Source organism: Lithobates pipiens, unplaced genomic scaffold (assembly GCF_037356315.1).
Source record: "Lithobates pipiens isolate NorthernLeopardFrog02 unplaced genomic scaffold, aLitPip1_a1.2 Scaffold_18, whole genome shotgun sequence".
Lineage (NCBI taxonomy): Eukaryota > Metazoa > Chordata > Amphibia > Anura > Ranidae > Lithobates > Lithobates pipiens.
The window spans coordinates 22,160,025-22,180,888 of record NW_027507758.1 but is presented as its reverse complement, the minus strand read 5'-3'; the positions used below and the strand labels follow the sequence as shown (position 1 = coordinate 22,180,888).

The 20,864-nt window shown below is 44.1% G+C and overlaps 1 protein-coding gene across 2 annotated transcripts in view; it reads right to left on the bottom strand.

Annotated features, from left to right (window-relative positions):
• ZNF318 (zinc finger protein 318) overlaps positions 1-13,064 on the bottom strand; it is a 50,667-nt gene extending 37,603 nt beyond the window's left edge. For both annotated transcript variants that reach the window (XM_077485455.1, XM_077485456.1), the window contains exons 1-2: positions 12,614-13,064; positions 12,339-12,412 (exon numbers count right to left, since the gene is read on the bottom strand). In XM_077485455.1, coding sequence (XP_077341581.1) covers positions 12,339-12,412; positions 12,614-13,015 — 476 coding nt within the window. In that variant the 5' untranslated portion in view covers positions 13,016-13,064. The remainder of the gene's footprint in view (positions 1-12,338; positions 12,413-12,613) is intronic.
• Between the last annotated feature and the right edge of the window lie 7,800 nt (positions 13,065-20,864).

The window sequence follows — 20,864 nt, the reverse complement described above, 5'->3', positions numbered from 1 at the left end:
CACACTAGCCGATTCTTACAACATATATGGGCTATAAAAAAACAATGTCCATATAAACAGAGTTCACAGAAACCAAAAAGGTCCTCCTCTATGCTCCATATGAAAGAACACCGCCAGTGAGGGAATGAGAATGTGATAACGAACCGAGAGGAAGATCCAACGCCACACCCAGTGCCTGTATAGCAGAACGATTACCAGAAATAAATGACCGCTGGATTACAGGCCAGACAGAGCACAGGGAATCAAGTTCTCCCTCAGACTGTAAATGTCTCCGTCTGCTCACACTACTCCAAAGCGGCTCAAAAACATAAGCAAGAAAGCACTTCCATGGTGCAATATAAAAACTAGTTTAATTATAAAAGAAAAAGTTGCACATAAATCTCAGATAAACCATCATGAAAGATGATCCGGACATGTGGCCTACAGTGGGAATCGAAAGTTTGGGCACCCCAGGTAAAAAGGTGTATTAATGTGCATAACGAGGCCAAGGAAAGATGGAAAAATCTCCAAATGGCATCAAATTACAGATTAGACATTCTTATAATATGTCAAAAAAAGTTAGATTTTATTTCCATCATTTACACTTTCAAAATGACAGAAAACAGTTTGGGCACCCTGCAGAGTTAATATCTTGTACTGCCCCCTTTCTTTCAATTCTTGTTTGAGGTATCTTTGCCCATTCTACCTTACAAAAGTGTTCCAGTTCTTTGAGATTTCTGGGCTGTCTGTCACGCACTGCTCTTTTAAGGTTTATCCATAGATTTTCAATAATGTTGAGGTCAGGAGATTGTGAAGGCCATGGCAAAACCTTCAGTTTACGCCTCTTGATGTAATCCCCCGTGGATTTTGAGGTGTGTTTAGGATCATTATCCATTTGTAGAAGCCATCCTCTCTTTAACATCAGCTTTTTCACAGATGGCATCAGGTTACCATCCAAAATTTGCTGAAATTTTATTGAATCCATTTTTCCTTCTACTCGTGAAATGTTCCCTGTGCCACTGGCTGCAATACAACCCCAAAGCACGATTGATCCACCCCCATGTTTAACAGTTGGACAGAGGTTCTTTTCATTAAATTCTGTGCCCTTTCTTCTCCAAACGTACCTTTGCTCATTCCGGCCAAAAAGTTCTATTTTAACCTCATCGGTCCACAGAACTTGTTTCCAAAATGCCTCAGACTTGTCTATATGTTCATTTGCAAAGTTCAAATGCTGATTTTTGTGGTGAGGACATAGAAGAGGTTTTCTTCTGATGACTCTTCCATGAAGACCATATTTGTACAAGTATCTCTTTATAGTGGAATAGAGTACCACAACTCCAGTGTCTGCCAGATCTTTCTGGAGGGATCGTGCAGTCAAACGTGTGTTTTGAATGGCTTTTCTCACAATCCTGCGAGCTGTTCTGTCTGATATTTTTCTTGGTCTTCCAGATCTTGCTTTAACTTCCACTGTTTCTGATGACTGCCATTTCTTAATTACATTCAGAACAGAGGATATTGACATCTGAAAACGCTTTGCAATCTTCTTATAGCCTTCTCCAGCTTTGTGAGCGTCAACTATTTTCCGTTTCAGTTTTCTAGACAACTGCTTAGAAGAACCCATGGTGCTGATTGTTGGGGCAAGGTCAGATGAGTCTGGCCATTTAAAACCTTTGAGATTGACATGACCTGGTCTTCCCAGATGATGATTAGTAACAATCCATGACACTGGCAGGTCTCAGCTTTGCAAAGGGGGCAGTGCATGCTATAAATTCTGCAGGGTGCCCAAACTTTTGCAGACGCCATTTTTTTCGTTTTCTGTAATTTTGAAAATGTAAATGATGGAAATAAAATTAACTTTTTTTGATATATTATAAGAATGTCTAATCTGTAATTTGATGCCATTTGGAGATTTTTCCATCTTTCCTTGGCTTCGTTATGCACATTAAAGCGGAGGGCCGTTTATAAAAAAAAATAAAAAAGTCAGCAGCTGCAAACACTGCAGCTGCTGACTTAATCAGCCCACTTACCTGTCCAGGGCGCCCGAGGCCGACCCGTCCCTCGGCTCCCGGCGCCCCCATTCCTTGTAAGGGAAACAGGCAGTGGAGCCTTACGGCTTCACTGCCCGTTTCCTACTCCGCAAGTCACGCAGCGCTTTGTGAATGGGACGCGATGTGTTCTGGAACACACAGTTCCCAGAACACAGCGCGACCCATTACCCAGAAGACGCTGCACGGAGGAGAGAAGAAAGAAGATCTCCGCGGAGGAGGAAGATTAGGATTATGTGCCTAACAGGCACTTCTGGTAAGTAAAAAATAAAAATTCATTTTTTTTTGATTTTTTGTAATTTTAAATTTTTTTTTCAGGGTGGCCCTCCACTTTAATACACATTTTTACCTGGGGTGCCCAAACTTTCGATCCCCACTGTATCCCCAGAAGACGTTCTGTGACGAAACGCGAAGGGTGGGGCCTAAGACAGTGATATCATCACGTGACTATCCTGATTGGTGGACGGTATTTTTGAGCTTGGGAGGGAAGCCCATTGGAATGTTACAAATGTTTGCCACATCTCTGGATCATCTTTCATGCTGGTTTATCTGAGATTTCTGTGCAACTTTTTTCTTTTATAACTAAACTAGTTTTTATATTACAATGTGTAAGTGCTTTAATGCTTTTGAGCCGCTTTGGAGTAGTGCCAGCAGACTGAGACCTTAATTCCCTGTGCCCTCCTCTGACCACCTGCAATCCAGTGGTCATTTATTTCTCGTAATCATTCCGCTATACACGCACTGGGTGTGGAGTTCGATCTTCCTTTTGGTTTTCTTATAAAATATATACATAAAAAAATAGATAAAACTTCAAAGAGTCCACAAATTTATTTATTTATATTATATATATATATATATATATATATATATATATATATATATATATAGCAGCGCTCAATATACAAAATCTTATTCAGATGTTTGTTCATATGTGCTCTTGAAAGAATGGTGATAGAGTCCAACACGTGAAGAGAAGAAAAGAGATCAAAACCACTTTCCACCTGGCGTTTTTCCACCTTATGTGCTCTCCAAATACAAGCCCCCCCCAAGGGGATGCACTCACCAGAAAATCAAGGATATATGAGCCTTCAGTATACCAAACCACTAAGTTCTTTGGTCGTGGGAAATCAAAGATATAGGAGCCTTCAAAACCTTACATTCTTTGGTCGCTTGATGTCACCATAATGGGGTGGTCCAAAGCTCATAAAGGAAACAAGATCATACTGGCATAGCGTGATACTGTTTAAAAAACCTTTATTATAGACCCCCCATACAAAATAGGCGTACCAAATATATTAAAACAAATCGCATAGGATAAGTGTACTGTGCCTGTGTTACTCGTGGTGAGCCCCTTCGGTTACCGCGAACGACCGCTCTGCACGTTCGGCTTACTTCCTGGTACCTTGGTTAGTTCACGATCGAGTCACTGGAACGCACACGTCACTTCCGGTGTGTGTTACGCACTGACGCGTTTCGTCATTTCCGTCTTCGTCTCCCTCAAGACGAAGTCGGAAATGACGAAACGCGTCAGTGCGTAACACACACCGGAAGTGACGTGTGCGTTCCAGTGACTCGATCGTGAACTAACCAAGGTACCAGGAAGTAAGCCGAACGTGCAGAGCGGTCGTTCGCGGTAACCGAAGGGGCTCACCACGAGTAACACAGGCACATTGCACAGGCACAGTAACACAGACAAATTGCCAAAAAGCCCATTTTCGGCGGCCAAAATTTCGGTGCATCCCTAACCGGCGATGTTCTTTCATATGGTGCGTAAAGAGAACCACCTTTGGTTTTTGTGAACTCTGCTTATATGGACATTGTTTTTTTTTTTACAGCACATATACGATTTGAGAACCAGCTAGCGCAGGGATCTCCAAACCAAGGCCCTCCAGCTGTTGCGGAACTACACACCCCATGAGGCATTGTAAAACTGACATTCACAGACATGACTAGGCATGATGGGAATTTTAGTTCCTGAACAACTGGAGGGCCATAGTTTGGAGACGGCTGAGCTAGTGTGATACTCTTTATACCGTTTTTTTGGACGGTGCATTTACATTCGTTGTATACGATCACTGACCGTATTTTTAGCACTGCGCGATTAATTGTTAAGGATCGAGATGCTTTCCACCTTGCGATCTTAAAGCATTTTCCTGTTTCTATGCAGAGTTCTCTGCTCAAGCCCACAGCTGTCAAACACAAGAATACACATAACAAAAAAGAAAAAAAAAAAAAAAAAAAAAAAAATCAGGCAGTCTGCCAAGTTTCACTATAAAAATTGTAACTTTGTTCTTTAGATCAAATGGAACAAACTTCAGTCTGTAAATGAGGGAAGTTTAACTAGAGGTCGACCGATATTTGCCGTTAATCGGCCGATTGAGCTGATAAAAAGGCAGATTTAGAACAGTGGGACTTGGAAATGACTTCTGTAATAGAAGTCAGTGTAAGTTGCTGAGTCATCATAGAAAGGTCTTTCCTCCTCTCTGGGCAGTCTGCCAAGAAAAGAACAGAAAGATACAATGTTTACACTTGAATGAATGAAGTCATCTCTGTGTGTAGAAGTTCTCAGTTTAACCATTTAACCACTTGCCGACCGCCGCACGACGATGTACGTCGACAACATGGCACGAGCAGGCATAAGGGCTTACATGTACGTCCTTGCCTGCCCGTCGGTCGGGGGCCCGATCGGGCCCCCGCCCGGTGCCTGCGGCGGTCGGTATTCGTTCGGGAGCGATCCCGGACGAGGGGACGGCCATTCATTCATGGCCACCCCCTCGCGATCGCTCCCGACGAATGAAAATGTCCGGTGACATCATTTCCTCTCCTGTAATGTAAACACAGGAGAGGAAGTGATGTATTCTCTCCTCCGTGTCGGTATTTTTTGTTCCGGCACCGAGGAGAGAGCATCGGTGAGTTGCACAAGCACTACACTACACAGTAGAACATGCCAGGCACACTCACACCCCCCCTTTACCCCCCGATCACCCCCCAATTACCCCTGCCCCCCCCCAGTCACAGTGACACCAATTGCTTTTTTTTTTTTTTTTTTTTTTGCGCATTGGTGTCATTTGTGACTGTAATAACTGTTAGGGCAGTTAGGGTTAGCCCCCTTTAGTTCTAAGGTACCCCCCTAACCCCCCCCAATAAAGGTTTAACCCCGTGATCACCCCCCGTCGCCAGTGTCACTAAGGCTGGGTTCACATTGCAGCGGTTTATGAGAATGGATGTGATTCGCACCGCACTGCAGTGCAAATCACATCCGATCTCTGTGCGATTCGAGTTCAGCCATACAGATAGTATGGCTGAATTCGTGTCGCACCCGCCGCAAACTCGCACGGGACCCTTTTTTTTGGTCCGCAGCAGAATCGGATCGCATGGGTGTTCACACCATGCGATCCGAGTTTGCAGATCGCACTGCGATATGTGAACTGATCTGGGGGTGTCATTAACATTTCACTGACACTCCCAGCAGTTCGCATAGGGCAGTGTGAACTGCCGCCGGGAGGCATGCGATGCGGGAACCCGCCGCGGATTCGTGGCGTTGCCGTATCGCTCCAGTGTGAACCCAGCCTAATAAGCGATAGTTTTTCTGATCGCTGTATTAGTTTCACAGGTGACGCTAGTTAGGCAGGTAGGTATTTAGGTTCGCCGCAGCTTTTTATAGGGCCAGGGACCCCCATATACTACCACATAAAGCCCCCTGATTGCCCCCTAGTTAACCCTTTCACCAGTGATCACCATATAACTGTTACAGGTGACGCTGGTTGGTTAGTTATTTTTTTTTATAGTTTCAGGGCACCCGCCATTTATTACCTAGTCTCACTAGTGTACCCCTAAATTTAGGGGTGTCTACTTTCCAAAATGGGGTCATTTGGGGGGGTTTGTGCCATCTTGGCATTTTATGGCCTTCAAAACTGTAACGCCCTTAGAAAGCCTGAAGGCGGTGCTTGGTTTTCGGGGCCCCGTACGCGGCTAGGCTCCCAAAAAGTCCCACATATGTGGTATCCCCGTACTCAGGAGAAGCAGCAGAATTTATTTTGGGGTGTCATTTCACATATGCCCATAGCATGTGTGAGCAATATATCATTTAGTGACAACTTTGTGTAAAAAAAAAAAAATATTTTTTTTTTGTCATTATTCAATCGCTTGAGGCAAAAAAATAAAATATTCAATGGGCTCAACATGCCACTTATCAATTTCCTTAGGGTGTCTACTTTCCAAAATGGGGTCATTTGGGGGGGGTTTTGTACTGCCCTGCCATTTTAGCACCTCAAGAAATGAGATAGGCAGTCGTAAACTAAAAGCTGCGTAAATTCCAGAAAACGTACCTTAGTTTGTAGATGTGACAACTTTTGCGCAAACCAATAAATATACAATTATTGACTTTTTTTTTTTACCAAAGACATGTGGCTGAATACATTTTGGCCTAAATGTATGACTAAAATTGAGTTTATTGGATTTTTCTAATAACAAAAAGTAGAAAATATCTTTTTTTTTCAAAATTTGCGGCCTTTTTACGTTTATATCGCAAAAAATAAAAATCGCAGAGGCAATCAAATACCATCAAAAGAAAGCTCTATTTGTGGAAAGAAAAGGACGCAAATTTTGTTTGGGTACAACATTGCATGACCGCGCAATTACCAGTTAAAACAGCGCAGTGCCAAATTGTAAAAAGACCTCTGGTCATTTACCAGCAAAATGGTCCGGTCTGAAGGTGGTTAAAGACTAAATCTTTTCTGACACTTGTTGCTTACAAGTAAAAGTCCTGTATTTTCTGCCAGAAAATCACTTAGACCCTCCAAAAAGTATACATATATATATTTTTTTTAGCAGAGATCCTAGGGAATAAAATAGCGGTTGTTGCAACATTTTATGTCACACGGCATTTGCGCAGAGGTCTTTCAAATGCATTTTTTGGGGGGGGGGGGGGGGGGGGGGGGAAATACACTAAATGATAAAAAAAAAAAAAAAACAGTAAAGTTAGTCCATTTTTTTTTTTTCGTCCAAAAGTTTTGAGTCCTTGTTTTTATTTTATAGGCTGCTTGCACACTGGAGCGGGCAGACGTTGATGGTAAAATGTTGCTAGTTTTAGCAGTGCTTTACCATCATTTTAGCGGTGCTATTCGGCTGCTAGTGGGGCGCATATAATCCTAGCTAGCGGCCGAAGAAGAGGTTAAATGTGCCCCTGAAGCACCGCTGCCAAATCGCATTGCATGCGCTTGGGCAGCGGTGCCCATTAATATCAATGGGCAGGAGTGGTGGAGAAGCGGTATACACCACTCCAAACGTGCTGCTTGCATCGCCTCAGTGTGAAAGCACTCTGTCTTTCACACAGACTGCAGGGGAGCCGTTTTGCAGGCACTTTACAGGCGCTATTTTTAGCCCAAAAGCGCCTAAAAAAACGCCCCAGTGGGAAAGGTGTCTGTTAGGTTTTATGAGATGAAGGGGGATAAAAAAAAAAAAAAAAAAAAAATCGGCATCATATATCGGCCATCGGCCGCCATGATTTCTAAATATCGGCATCGGCCAGAGAAAAACCCATATCGGTCGACCTCTAAGTTCAAGCACTTAAGCTAGGACTAAACCTTTTTTCTATAATTTTTTTCTAGAAAATTACTTAGAACTCAAACTTTTTTTTTTTTTTTTATCAGAGACCCTAGAGAATAGAATGGTGGTTGTTGCAATATTTTAGGTCACACTGCATTTGCGAATCTGTCTTTCAAATGCTATTTTTTTTTTTTTTTTTAGAAGAACGAACACACCGAGATCCAACCAATATAAAAACAAGCCATATACATGTCTCTACAAAACTGCTTCCGTATAGCCAACAGCTAGACAGAGCACGGACAGACCGCTTATAAGAACCCAAGCAGGGGGACAGCAGCGGCAGCTATATGGAAGCGGTTCTGTAGACATGTATACTGCTTGTTTTTAGATTATTTTGAATAAATAGTTTAAAAATTCAACTAAACTGATTTTTTTTTTTTCTTTATACTACACTATGGGAGCTGTTTTTTTCCCCCCTCTATGTGGATTACATTAATGCCTACACCCACCTAACCTGGAGCCCAGGGGACATCTCTGGAGCCTACACAGGGGACAGCTGGCGACACTGGTCAAATAAAGTGGGACTATACGCATATTACTCCTGTAGGGGTGACAGGATCCAGTGAGTGGGGACCCTTGAGGGGGAGCACACAAGTCACCTGGAGATACTGCGAGCACAAAAGTCGCTTGTAATTGAGGTTTCTTCACGCAATTATTTTTACTATAAGATGACCATACACGTGGTCAGGTGTTGACGGTAGTATATTATACATTTATGATCTGTTGTTGGAGGACGATAGCCTTTTTGCATCTACTTTCTAGATACTGTATTGATTTATTTTGTTTACACATTTTTAGATCTATTTTTTGTCACTTTATCCTATACATTTTCACTTCTATATTTAGACTCTTATTGGTCCATGGTGGTTTTTGGATTTGCTGTTTTTTTCCTGTACCTTGTTCTTTATTTTTTTTCGGTACTAGTGTGCGTTTTTTTCTTTTTATTTTCTGGATACACTAGTGCACAGATTGCTGCATAATCTATACTTTTTCACTTTTTTATATTTCATACGGACTTCTATTATATGCACGTATTGGGACATCTTGCTACGCATTTCTGCACAGTGCATTCTTAGTGTGTCGCTATAATTTATTCACTTATGACACATAATATTATGTCACTTCATTTTGATATATGAGATTTATGTATATACATACACACTAGGAATATTTAGGCAGTGGTTTGGCCAATTGTCCCTTGGGAGCCATATTGTGTATCTGCCTATTTGCATGTATAGTGAGGGTGATTGTCTTTACACACCCCTGAAGGGGTACTTACAGGGGGGTTCGTTTTACACATACATACATACATATAGTTAGTTCTAGTATATACTTCACATTTGTGTTCACAGCCCCCCCCCCCCCCATCTCTTTTTCCTCTGTACCTTTACTTGGTAGCGCCACTGACCCCTTTATTCACCTATTTGTCATACATATATAGTGCCCTCTAGGGGAGCCCTATTAGGTGAGGCAGCAACCGTGCTTTTTTTTTTTATCCCAAGCGCAGCTTCCCCCCCCGCCCCCCATTTCTTAAATTGGACACCAAGGCTGCTTTCAAACTGGGGCAGGTGTTGGCGGTAAAATTGTATGTATGTGTCCTTCGTGCTACTAAGAGTGGTAAAATAATAGTGTATCTTAAAATAAAATGACGTGATATATAAAATTGCTGCAAAACCTTAAGTGTTAATATAAAAACACACACTAAATGCTAAAATTAAATAAGGAGCGATTTTGCGCAATAAAAAACAAAACAAAAAAAAACACACAAAATCTGGGTGAAACAAACGAAAATGTTCCAAGTGACTACATAGTGGTTTAGTACTATCTAATAAAAAAAAAAAAAAAGTTGTATCAAACTGATAAAGTAAATAAAGCGTCAGTGCAAATAATACATAAAGTGACGTAGTGCTAATGAAGGTCTAACCATAAAGTGACCCAAGCATAAAGTGACAAAAAAAAAAAAAAAAAAAAAAAAAAGAAGATAAATCTAAAAATGTGTAAACAAAAAAAAAAAAAAAAAAAAAAAAAAAATCAATACAGTATCTAGAAAATAGATGCAAAAAGGCTATTGTCCTCCATGACAAAAGATAATAAATGCATAAAAGTTAGGTGTTGAAAAAGTCCAAAAATAAAGATATGATGGATTAAAAGTCTATGAAAAATAATTAGCATCCTCCAAATCGCATGGATGTATATCAAAAATATTCCCGGCACCTGCAAAGTTTCACAACATAGCTCAGAGAGAGACTGACTTGGCACCCCAGATGTTTTGGAACTACATTTCCCATGATGCTCATGCACTCTGCAGTGTAGTGGAGCATCATGGAAAATGTCGTTCCAAAACATCTGGGGTGCCAAGGTTCACCATCACTGTCCTAGCGAATAAAATGCAAAATTATATATCACATTGTAAGGCAAAAATTAAAAACAAAAGCTGGGCGGGACTTTATATGAAGTACGGGGTTAAAAAGAGACAAAAAATGGCTATTGAAAGAGTTTATTCGTTTTTATATCTAGCAAAACACGATTACATGTATTTAGAGAGGTGCGCAGACAAACATATCAACAGATCAACATTTTACTTTATACATTCATAATGACCGATACAGAATAGGTTATAAAAGCGCACCTCAATTACATACATAAAAAACAACCAATGGTAATGATAGAATGGACAATTGATAGAGTATTGCAGCTACATGAATCTATGACTTGATGATTGTTGCAATGAATTAAATAAAAAGAACATGATAAATACAATATTACAAAAATCAGTACTGTTGGAGTTGGGGTACCAAAATACACGGCAACTAGTAGCTCTACGCGTTTCGCAGCTTACTGCCGCTCATCAGGAGAAAGCTTGTGATTGGTCTGAAAACCCCAAAGCCGTCGCTTTGGGTGCCTGGTGGCTTCCGATACCACGTCTATGGCTACATGGCTGTGTGTAAGGGACCATTAGGTGGGTTTTTTAACCTCCCCTTGTTCCATCATTGCAAATATTAATTTACTACTACTCTGTATTTTCAGACCAATCACAAGCTTTCTCCTGATGAGCGGCAGTAAGCCGCAAAACGCGTAGAGCTACTAGTTGCCGTGTATTTTGGTACTCCAACAGTACTGATTTTTGTAATATTGTATTAATCATGTTCTTTTTATTTAATTCATTGCAACAATCATGAAGTCATAGATTCATGTAGCTGCAATACTCTATCAATTGTCCATTCTATCATCACCATTGGTTGTTTTATGTATGTAATTGAGGTGCGCTTTTATAACCTATTCTGTATCGGTCATTATGAATGTATAAAGTAAAATGTTGATGTCAATGATATGTTTGTCTGCGCACCTCTCTAAATACATGTAATCATGTTTTGCTAGATAAAAAAAAAAAAAAAAAAAAAACTAATAAAATCTTTCAATACCCATTTTGTCTCTTTTTTAACCCCGTACTTCATATAAAGTCCCGCCCAGCTTTTTTTTTTTTTTTTTGCCTTACATTGATAGGGATGGAGGCTATGACCTCATTTAAAGTCCCAATTTTTCCCTTTCCCCTTTATTTGATATATCACATTGTATTTGCGCAGAGGTCTTTTAAAAGCAATTTTTGGGGTAAAAATACACTTTAATGAAAAAGCCAAACAAAAAATAAATAAAAAAAAAAAAACACAAATGCAATTATTTTTTTTGTAAAGGGTAAAAAAGATGAAGTTATGCTGAGAATCGTGATCTTTATTCTAAGCAAAGAAATTTTGATTCTCATTTTATACAGAATCGTACTACAGCTCTACAATACAGTGATCAACGTTCAAAACATGCACTGTCACTGTACTGGCAAGGAAGGCGGTATCAAGAGCAATCAAAGGGTTAAATGTGTCCATAGGGAGTGCTAACTGTGGGAAGCCAGAGATCTGTATTCCTACTGATTTTCTGACTGCTTGAATTATTTGGATAAAAAGCTTTTTAACCATGCGCACTTATGATGCATCACGGAATCGAAGACAAGATAATCGCATTGAATCGTGAGACCACTGAAGATGCGCACCTCAAACAGAACAGCAATCTGCCTTGTTTACATAGAGGCAGAACGGAGGTCTGCCTGTCGGGAAGGATCGGCCGACGTGCCGGACTCGCCGTTTCCAATCACAGTGGGAGAGTGGATTGTCAGCGGTGCACGCTGCGGACCTGAAAGTGCAAAATCACGTACCTGTACGCGATTTTGCACAGAGGAGCTACCGGAAAAACCTTTTCCTTCCTGCTTTTAGTTCTACTGTAAGAAGACATTGCCTGAATGGCGCCGATACCGAGTGAGCAACCCATCTGTGGTTACTATGCAGAAGGGCAGCTGCTGGGCACAGCGCCCGTCACTATAAAAAGGATGAGCTACTGTAGAGATATCGAGATTGTAAGCTCTAACTTCTTCCAGTATTTTATTGTATGGTCTGCTCTACTGCTGTAAAGCACTGTATGAATGATAGTGCCCCATCATTGGTGTTAGTGGGAGGAAAAGTGCAAATAACGCAAATCTCTTACCTGATTGGCCCCTGAGAAGCTGTATATTATTACAATACAGGATTTATATAGCGCAAACTGTCGGCACTATATAAATCCATAATAATAAACAGCTTCTGAGGGGCCAATCAGGTTAGAGATTTGCATTATGGGGCATCTGCAATTGGGAGGGGGGTCATGTGTGGGCGGAGCCAGTACCTGTCACTGCGGTGGCGGTCGGGGGATCTGGACCCTCGCGGTGAGCGGCCTCCATAGCTGGGCGAGTAGCGGCGCTGCGAAGGAAAAGAAGAATGTTAGCGGAATACAGACAGTAACAAGACAACACACATGGCAACCAGGACGGGAGAGTCATGTGACCTCTGTGGGAGGAGCATGCAGAGCTTGGGGTGGAGTCACTGAAAGAACACAGAAATCTGGCTTCAGACATAAGTGGGCGGGGTTTCAGGCGTATGCATGGGCGGGGCGAATCTCACCTGGTCACGCCCCTCGTATGAATAGCCGTCCCCCGAACGCTGGGAGTACGGGGAGATGGAAAGGCGCTTACGGGGCCGGGATTTGGAGCGGTGTCTGGATTTGGAGCGATTTCTAGACTTGGATCGGCGGGAGGTGCCGGGCCTAGACAGCGATCGGGCACGCCGTCCGGCGGGAGATGGGCCTCTCGTTGGCGGAGATCGGCGGCCTCTCGTTGGCGGAGAGCGGCCTCTCGTTGGCGGAGATCGGCCTCTCGTTGGCGGAGAGCGCTTCCTATCGGGGGAGCGACTCCGGGACCAGGAGCGGCGGGACCGGCCATTGTGAGGGGGAGAGGCGGAGGACTTCCGGTACACGTCCTTTGGCGAGTCCGGAGAGAAACCTCGCCTCATCGGCGTCCGGTACATGATGGCGGCAGATCTTCTCCCTGACTAACTGCGCGCTAGTCACCTGACCGACGCTACGTCATCGCGCAATAACGGAAGCGCCGTCGTCCGCCATCTTGGTGCACCTTGTGTGGTCATATTAGGGGACACGGTGTAGTGTCACAGTTTGATGCCTATCACAGGATGGTGCGGAAGTGACGTTGTTGCGTACTGCGCATGCGCGATGCGCTCCAAACGCTCGCGCCGTGCGTTCCAACATAGTTTCGGCAATACAGTTCAGCGAAACCATCACATAATGTTACGGAAGTGATGTTACACACAACACAAACACGGGCCACGTTGTTGCGTACTGCGCATGCGCGATGCGTTCCAAACACTTGCGCCGTGCGTTCCAACATAGTTTCGGCAATACAGTTCAGCGAAACCATCACATAATGTTACGGAAGTGAAGTTACACACAACACAAACACTGGGCCGTTCGTTACAACACTAATACTTCCCTTGTTACCTAGTAGGTTTTGCATTGCTGGGACTTGTAGTGCCTATCCTGAGCTACATGCTTCAATGTTCAGTGTCCTCATCCCTATCCCCATGCTTCAATGTTCAGTGTCCTCATCCCTATCCCCATGCTTCAATGTTCAGTGTCCTCATCCCTATCCCCATGCTTCAATGTTCAGTGTCCATCCTTATCCCCGTGCTTCAATGTTCAGTGTCCTCATCCTTATCCCCGAGCTTCAATGTTCAGTGTCCATCCTTATCCCCGTGCTTCAATGTTCAGTGTCCTCATCCCTATCCGCGAGCTTCAATGTTCAGTGTCCTCATCCTTATCCCTGTGCTTCAATGTTCAGTGTCCTCATCCCTATCCCCATGCTTTAATGTTCAGTGTCCTCATCCCTATCCGCGAGCTTCAATGTTCAGTGTCCTCATCCTTATCCCTGTGCTTCAATGTTCAGTGTCCTCATCCTTATCCCTGTGCTTCAATGTTCAGTGTCCTCATCCCTATCCCCATGCTTCAATGTTCAGTGTCCTCATCCCTATCCGCGAGCTTCAATGTTCAGTGTCCTCATCCTTATCCCTGTGCTTCAATGTTCAGTGTCCTCATCCCTATCCCCATGCTTCACTGTTCAGTGTCCTCATCCCGATCCGCAAGCTTCAATGTTCAGTGTCCTCATCCTTATCCCTGTGCTTCAATGTTCAGTGTCCTCATCCCTATCCGCAAGCTTTAAATGTTCAGTGTCCTCATCCTTATCCCTGTGCTTCAATGTTCAGTGTCCTCATCCTTATCCCTGAGCTTCAATGTTCAGTGTCCTCATCCCTATCCCCATGCTTCAATGTTCAGTGTCCTCATCCCTATCCGCGAGCTTCAATGTTCAGTGTCCTCATCCTTATCCCTGTGCTTCAATGTTCAGTGTCCTCATCCCTATCCCCATGCTTCACTGTTCAGTGTCCTCATCCCGATCCGCAAGCTTCAATGTTCAGTGTCCTCATCCTTATCCCTGTGCTTCAATGTTCAGTGTCCTCATCCCTATCCGCAAGCTTTAAATGTTCAGTGTCCTCATCCTTATCCCTGTGCTTCAATGTTCAGTGTCCTCATCCTTATCCCTGAGCTTCAATGTTCAGTGTCCTCATCCCTATCCCCATGCTTCAATGTTCAGTGTCCATCCTTATCCCCGTGCTTCAATGTTCAGTGTCCTCATCCTTATCCCCGAGCTTCAATGTTCAGTGTCCATCCTTATCCCCGTGCTTCAATGTTCAGTGTCCTCATCCCTATCCGCGGGCTTCAATGTTCAGTGTCCTCATCCTTATCCCTGTGCTTCAATGTTCAGTGTCCTCATCCCTATCCGCAAGCTTTAAATGTTCAGTGTCCTCATCCTTATCCCTGTGCTTCAATGTTCAGTGTCCTCATCCTTATCCCTGAGCTTCAATGTTCAGTGTCCTCATCCCTATCCCCATGCTTCAATGTTCAGTGTCCATCCTTATCCCCGTGCTTCAATGTTCAGTGTCCTCATCCTTATCCCCGAGCTTCAATGTTCAGTGTCCATCCTTATCCCCGTGCTTCAATGTTCAGTGTCCTCATCCCTATCCGCGAGCTTCAATGTTCAGTGTCCTCATCCTTATCCCTGTGCTTCAATGTTCAGTGTCCTCATCCTTATCCCCATGCTTCGATGTTCAGTGTCCTCATCGAAGCAGGGGGATAAGGATGAGGACACTGAACATTGAAGCTCGCGGATAGGGATGAGGACACTGAACATTGAAGCAGGGGGATAGGGATGAGGACACTGAACATTGAAGCTCGGGGATAAGGATGAGGACCCTGAACATTGAAGCAGGGGGATAAGGATGAGGACACTGAACATTGAAGCTCACGGATAGGGATGAGGACACTGAACATTGAAGCATGGGGATAGGGATGAGGACACTGAACATCGAAGCATGGGGATAAGGATGAGGACACTGAACATTGAAGCTTGCGGATAGGGATGAGGACACTGAACATTGAAGCACGGGGATAAGGATGGACACTGAACATTGAAGCTCGGGGATAAGGATGAGGACACTGAACATTGAAGCTCGGGGATAAGGATGAGGACACTGAACATTGAAGCATGGGGATAGGGATGAGGACTCTGAACATTGAAGCATGTAGCTCAGGATAGGCACTACAAGTCCCAGCAATGCAAAACCTACTAGGTAACAAGGGAAGTATTAGTGTTGTAACGAACGGCCCAGTGTTTGTGTTGTGTGTAACTTCACTTCCGTAACATTATGTGATGGTTTCGCTGAACTGTATTGCCGAAACTATGTTGGAACGCACGGCGCAAGTGTTTGGAACGCATCGCGCATGCGCAGTACGCAACAACGTGGCCGTGTTTGTGTTGTGTGTAACATCACTTCCGTAACATTATGTGATGGTTTCGCTGAACTGTATTGCCGAAACTATGTTGGAACGCACGGCGCGAGCGTTTGGAACGCATCGCGCATGCGCAGTACGCAACAACGTCACTTCCGCACCATCCTGTGATAGGCATCAAACTGTGACACTACAACGGCAGAATGTGTAGCAGAAGTGACGTTCCGTCGCCGCCATCTTGCTACACCCCACACTCCTCCATAGTAAGCATACATCTTGTTACACCCACCGGAGTTATGCATTTTACATTTATTTTTAACAGTAAACTGAGGTTTTATCGTAAAATACAGTGCTTATAACTCAGTCTGTTTAGATGTTGAATTTTAAAACCAGCGGCAAGCCTGCTGATCTCACAGAAGTTCGCTGCTTTTAGGATTCGACATCTAAACATTCATACGGAGTTCTAAGTACTGTATTTCACAATATAGCCTCAGTTTACTGTTAAAAATAAGAGTAAAATGCAAAACTCCAGTGGGTGTAACAAGATGTCCGGTTTCCCCTTCTCAGTGTATTCATACTATGGTGGAGTGTAGGGTGTAGCAAGGTGACGGCAATGAAATATCGCTTCCCTTATATGTGCTGATGGGTCGCCAAACCTGACGAAACACCATCTTGGAACACCCTTTCTGTATTAAAGGAGTATTCTCCTGCCATCTTGGAATCCCCCTTCCTGTAATAAAGGGTATTCTGTTGCCATCTTGGAACACCCTTCCTATAAAATAGTGGTATTCCAGTGTCTTGTCGAGAACTACCCCCCATCAGATAGTGTCTGCCCTATACTGCGCTTGCACAGTACAGAGGACAAAGGAGACACCGAAAGTCTCTGAAGATGAATAGCTGATCGTCAGCTCTACACGGCGCCTGAGCGCTACATTCTGCCCTGAGTCCAGGTTCAAGCCCCACCATCCAAGTGGACACAGAGTTAGAATATAAATATGCCCAGCGCAGCGAGGCCGTGCCCGAAGCATGGCGAGCAAAGCAAGCCCTCGAGGGGCCCTCTTACAAAGTGCTTACAACATCGGCAGCGTCTGACAAAATGTACTGTTAAGTGTGCAGGCGCCGTGTAGAGCTGATAATCAGCTGTTCATCTTCAGAGACTTTCGGCGCCTCCTTTGTCCTCCGTCCTGTGCAAGCGATGCACCTGCGCAGTATGGGGCAGACACAATCCGGTGGGGGGACCTTTCTTGTCAGAACACCGGTGGCATGCTTTTACCTGGCTGGAAGAGCCGGATCCCGTATATATATATATATATATATATATATATATATATATATATATACACACATACATACAGACATCCCAACCTGCAAAAACTAATTTCAGGGAGGTGACGCTTCACACCGGCGCCGACCCCATCGACTGGGCACACATCAGATGCATGAGGCACACAGCAGGGCACATCATTGGGCACACATCAGGACATTGGGCACTGGGCACACATCAGGACATGGAGCACACAGCAAGGCATGGGGCACACATCAGGTCACATCAGGGCATGGGCCACACAGCAGGGCATGAGGCATACAGGAGGGCACATCAAGGAGCACACAGAGGGGCACTGGGTACACATCAGGGCATATCGTGGGGCACACAACAGGGCACACAGCGGGCAAGGGGCATACATCAGGACATGGGGCACATCATGGGGCGTACATCAGGATACAGGGCAGACAGCAAGACATGCATTGAATACAGCGGGCCATAGTTACATAATAGGTGAGGTTGAAAAAAGACACAAGTCCAACCTATGTGTGTGATTATATGTCAGTATTACATTGTATATCCCTGTATGTTGTGGTCGTTCATATGCTTATCTAATAGTTTCTTGAAACAATGAATTCTCCCTGCTGAGACCACCGCCTGTGGAAGGGAATTCCACATCCTTGCCGCTCTTAGCCCTTGTACACAAGGTCGGAGATTCCGACAACCAAATCCGTCGGATTTTGTCTGACGGATCTTGTCCGAAACTGTTGCATACACACGGTTGGACAAAGTTGTCGGAAATTCCAATCTTTCAGAACGTGATGACGTAATTTTGTTACGATGGGACTATGTTCAGGCTAGTAGCCAATAGCTTTGATGTAGGAATTTGATCTGAGCATGCGTGGCACTTTGTCCGATTGGAATTCTCTACACATGATCGGAGTATGTCTGATCGGAGCAGTTTGTCGGAAAATATTTCCAGCAAGTTGGAAAATTTGGTCCGACGCATATTCCGACGGAAACAGTCCGATGCAGACCACACACAGTCGAAATATCCAACAAACCGCTCCGATCGTACACATTCCGTCGGAATCTCCAATCGTGTGCACAAGGGCTTACAGTAAATAACTCTCTACATAGTTTAAGGTTAAACCTTTTTTCTTCTAAGTTTAATGGCCACGAGTCTTGTTAAACTCCCTTCTGCGAAAAAGTTTTGTCCCTATTGTGGGGTCACCAGTACTGTATTTATAAATTGAAATCATATCCCCTCTCAAACGTCTCTTCTCCAGAGAGAATAAGTTCAGTGCTCACAACCTTTCCCCATAACTAATATCCTCCAGACCCTTTATTAGCTTTGTTGGCCTTCTTTGTAGTCGCTCCATTTCCAGTACATCCTTCCTGAGGACTGGTGCCCAGAACTGGACAGTATACTCCAGGTGCGGCCGGACCAGAGTCTTGTAGAGCGGGAGAATTATCATTTTATCTCTGGAGTTCATCCCCTTTTTAATGCATGCCAATATTCTGTTGGCTTTGTTAGCAGCAGATTGGCACTGCTGATCCTATCATCTACTAGGACCCCCGGGTCCTTTCCCATCCTAGATTCCCCCCAGATGTTCTCCTCCCAGTGTATAGATTGCATTCATATTTTTGCCACCCAAATGCATTATTTTAAAATTTTCTACATTGAACCTCATTTGCCATGTAGTTGCCCACCCCATTAATTTGTTCAAATCTTTTTGCAAGGTTTCCACATCCTGCAGAGAAGTTATTTCCCTGCTTAGCTTAGTATCATCCGTAAATACAGAGATTGAACTGTTTACCCAATTCCTCCAGGTTGTTTATGAACAAATTAAATAGGATTGGTGCCAGCACAGAACCCTGGGGGGCCCCACTACCCACCCCTGACCATTCCGAGTACTCCCCATTTATCACCTCCCTCTGAACTCGCCCTTGTAGCCAGTTTTCAATCCATGTACTAGCCTTATGGTCCATGCCAACGGACCTTATTTTGTATAGTAAACATTTATGGGGAACCGTGTGAAATGCTTTTGCAAAATCCAGATACACCACGTCTACGGGCCTTCCTTTATCTAGATGGCAACTCACCTCCTCAGAGAAGGTTAATATCTATGGTTTGGCAAGAACGATCGTGCATGAATCCATGCTGATTACTGCTAATAATACCATTCTCATTACTAACATCTTGTATATAGTTCCTTATCATCCCCCCAAGAGTTTACATACTATTGTTCTTAGGCTAACTGGTCTGTAATTCCCAGGGATGTATTTTGGGCCCTTTTTAAACATTGGTGCTACATTGGCTTTTCTCCATTCCGCTGGTATCATTCCAGTCAGTATACTGTCAGTAAAAATGAGGAAAAATGGTCTGGCAATTACTTGACTGAGTTCCCTAAGTACCCTCGGGTGCAAGCCATCTGGCCCCGGTTATTTATTAATGTTAAGTTTCCCAAGTCCAATTTTAATTCTGTCCTCTGTTAACCAAGGAGGCGCTTCCTGTAATGTGTCTTGAGGATAAACACGGCAGTTTTGGTTACTGAAGCCCCCCCCCGATTCCCTTGTGAAGACTGAAGAGAAGAATAAATGCAATACCTTCGCCATCTCCGCATCCTTTGTAACCAAATGTCCTTCCTCATTCTTTATGAGGCCAATATGGTCTGTCCTCCCTTTTTTACTGTTTACATACTTATTGAAATTCTTGTTTTTTTTTTTGCTCTCCTCCACTATGTGTATGGAGGCATGGGGCACACAGCGGGACACTGGGTACACAGTGGGCGTGGGGCATGAGAATGAATGAATGAATGAAATACTTGTATAGCGCACAATGCGAACTGAATCGCCTCTAGGCGCTGTGGCGAGCTTTGATCATCTGCTAAAAGAGGAAGGTCTTGAGTTTTTTCCTAAAAGCCAGGTGATTTTCTTCCAGGCGGATGTTGATTGGTAGAGCATTCCATAGCCGAGGCCCTTGGACAGCGAATCTCTGATCCCCCTTGGATTTATACCGGGCTTTGGGCACGAGGAGGAGGTTTTTGTTGGCTGATCGAAGACTGCGGTTTGGTGTGTAATGATTTATTTTCTCCATTAGGTATTGCGGCGCTTCTCTATGCACGCATTTGTGGGTGAGGCAAAGGGTCTGGAACGTGATCCGATTTTTTACGGTTAGCCAATGAAACATACAGAAGAGCACACATTAGGACATGGGGAACACAGCAGGGCACAGGAGCACTGGGCACACATCAGCACATGGGGCACACAGTAGGGCACAAATCAGCACATGGGGCACAGAGCAGGGTAGGGGTCACACATCTGGGCACAGGGAACATCATAGGGCATACATCAGGGCACAAAGCAAGACATGGGACACACAACAGGGCATACAGCGGGACATGGGGCACACAGCGGGACACAGGGCACTATGCACATACAGGGTATGGGGCACACAGCAGGGCATTATTCATACAGAAGGGCATGGGACACACAGCAAGGCACTATTCGCACAGCAGGGCACGAGGCACATAATGAGGCACACAGCGGGACACTGGACACACACCAGGGCACTTTTCACACAACAGGGCATGGTACACACATCACAGCAAGATCCAAGCAGCTTCTGTTACATTACTTGCAGAGTAGCGTAGGAAGTGGCTGTCATTACCTCTCATTGCATGCTCCTCTCCACCGGCCCCTCCTCTCTTCTAGACTGTCTGAGGTGATGACAGATCTGGTGCCCGCAAAGC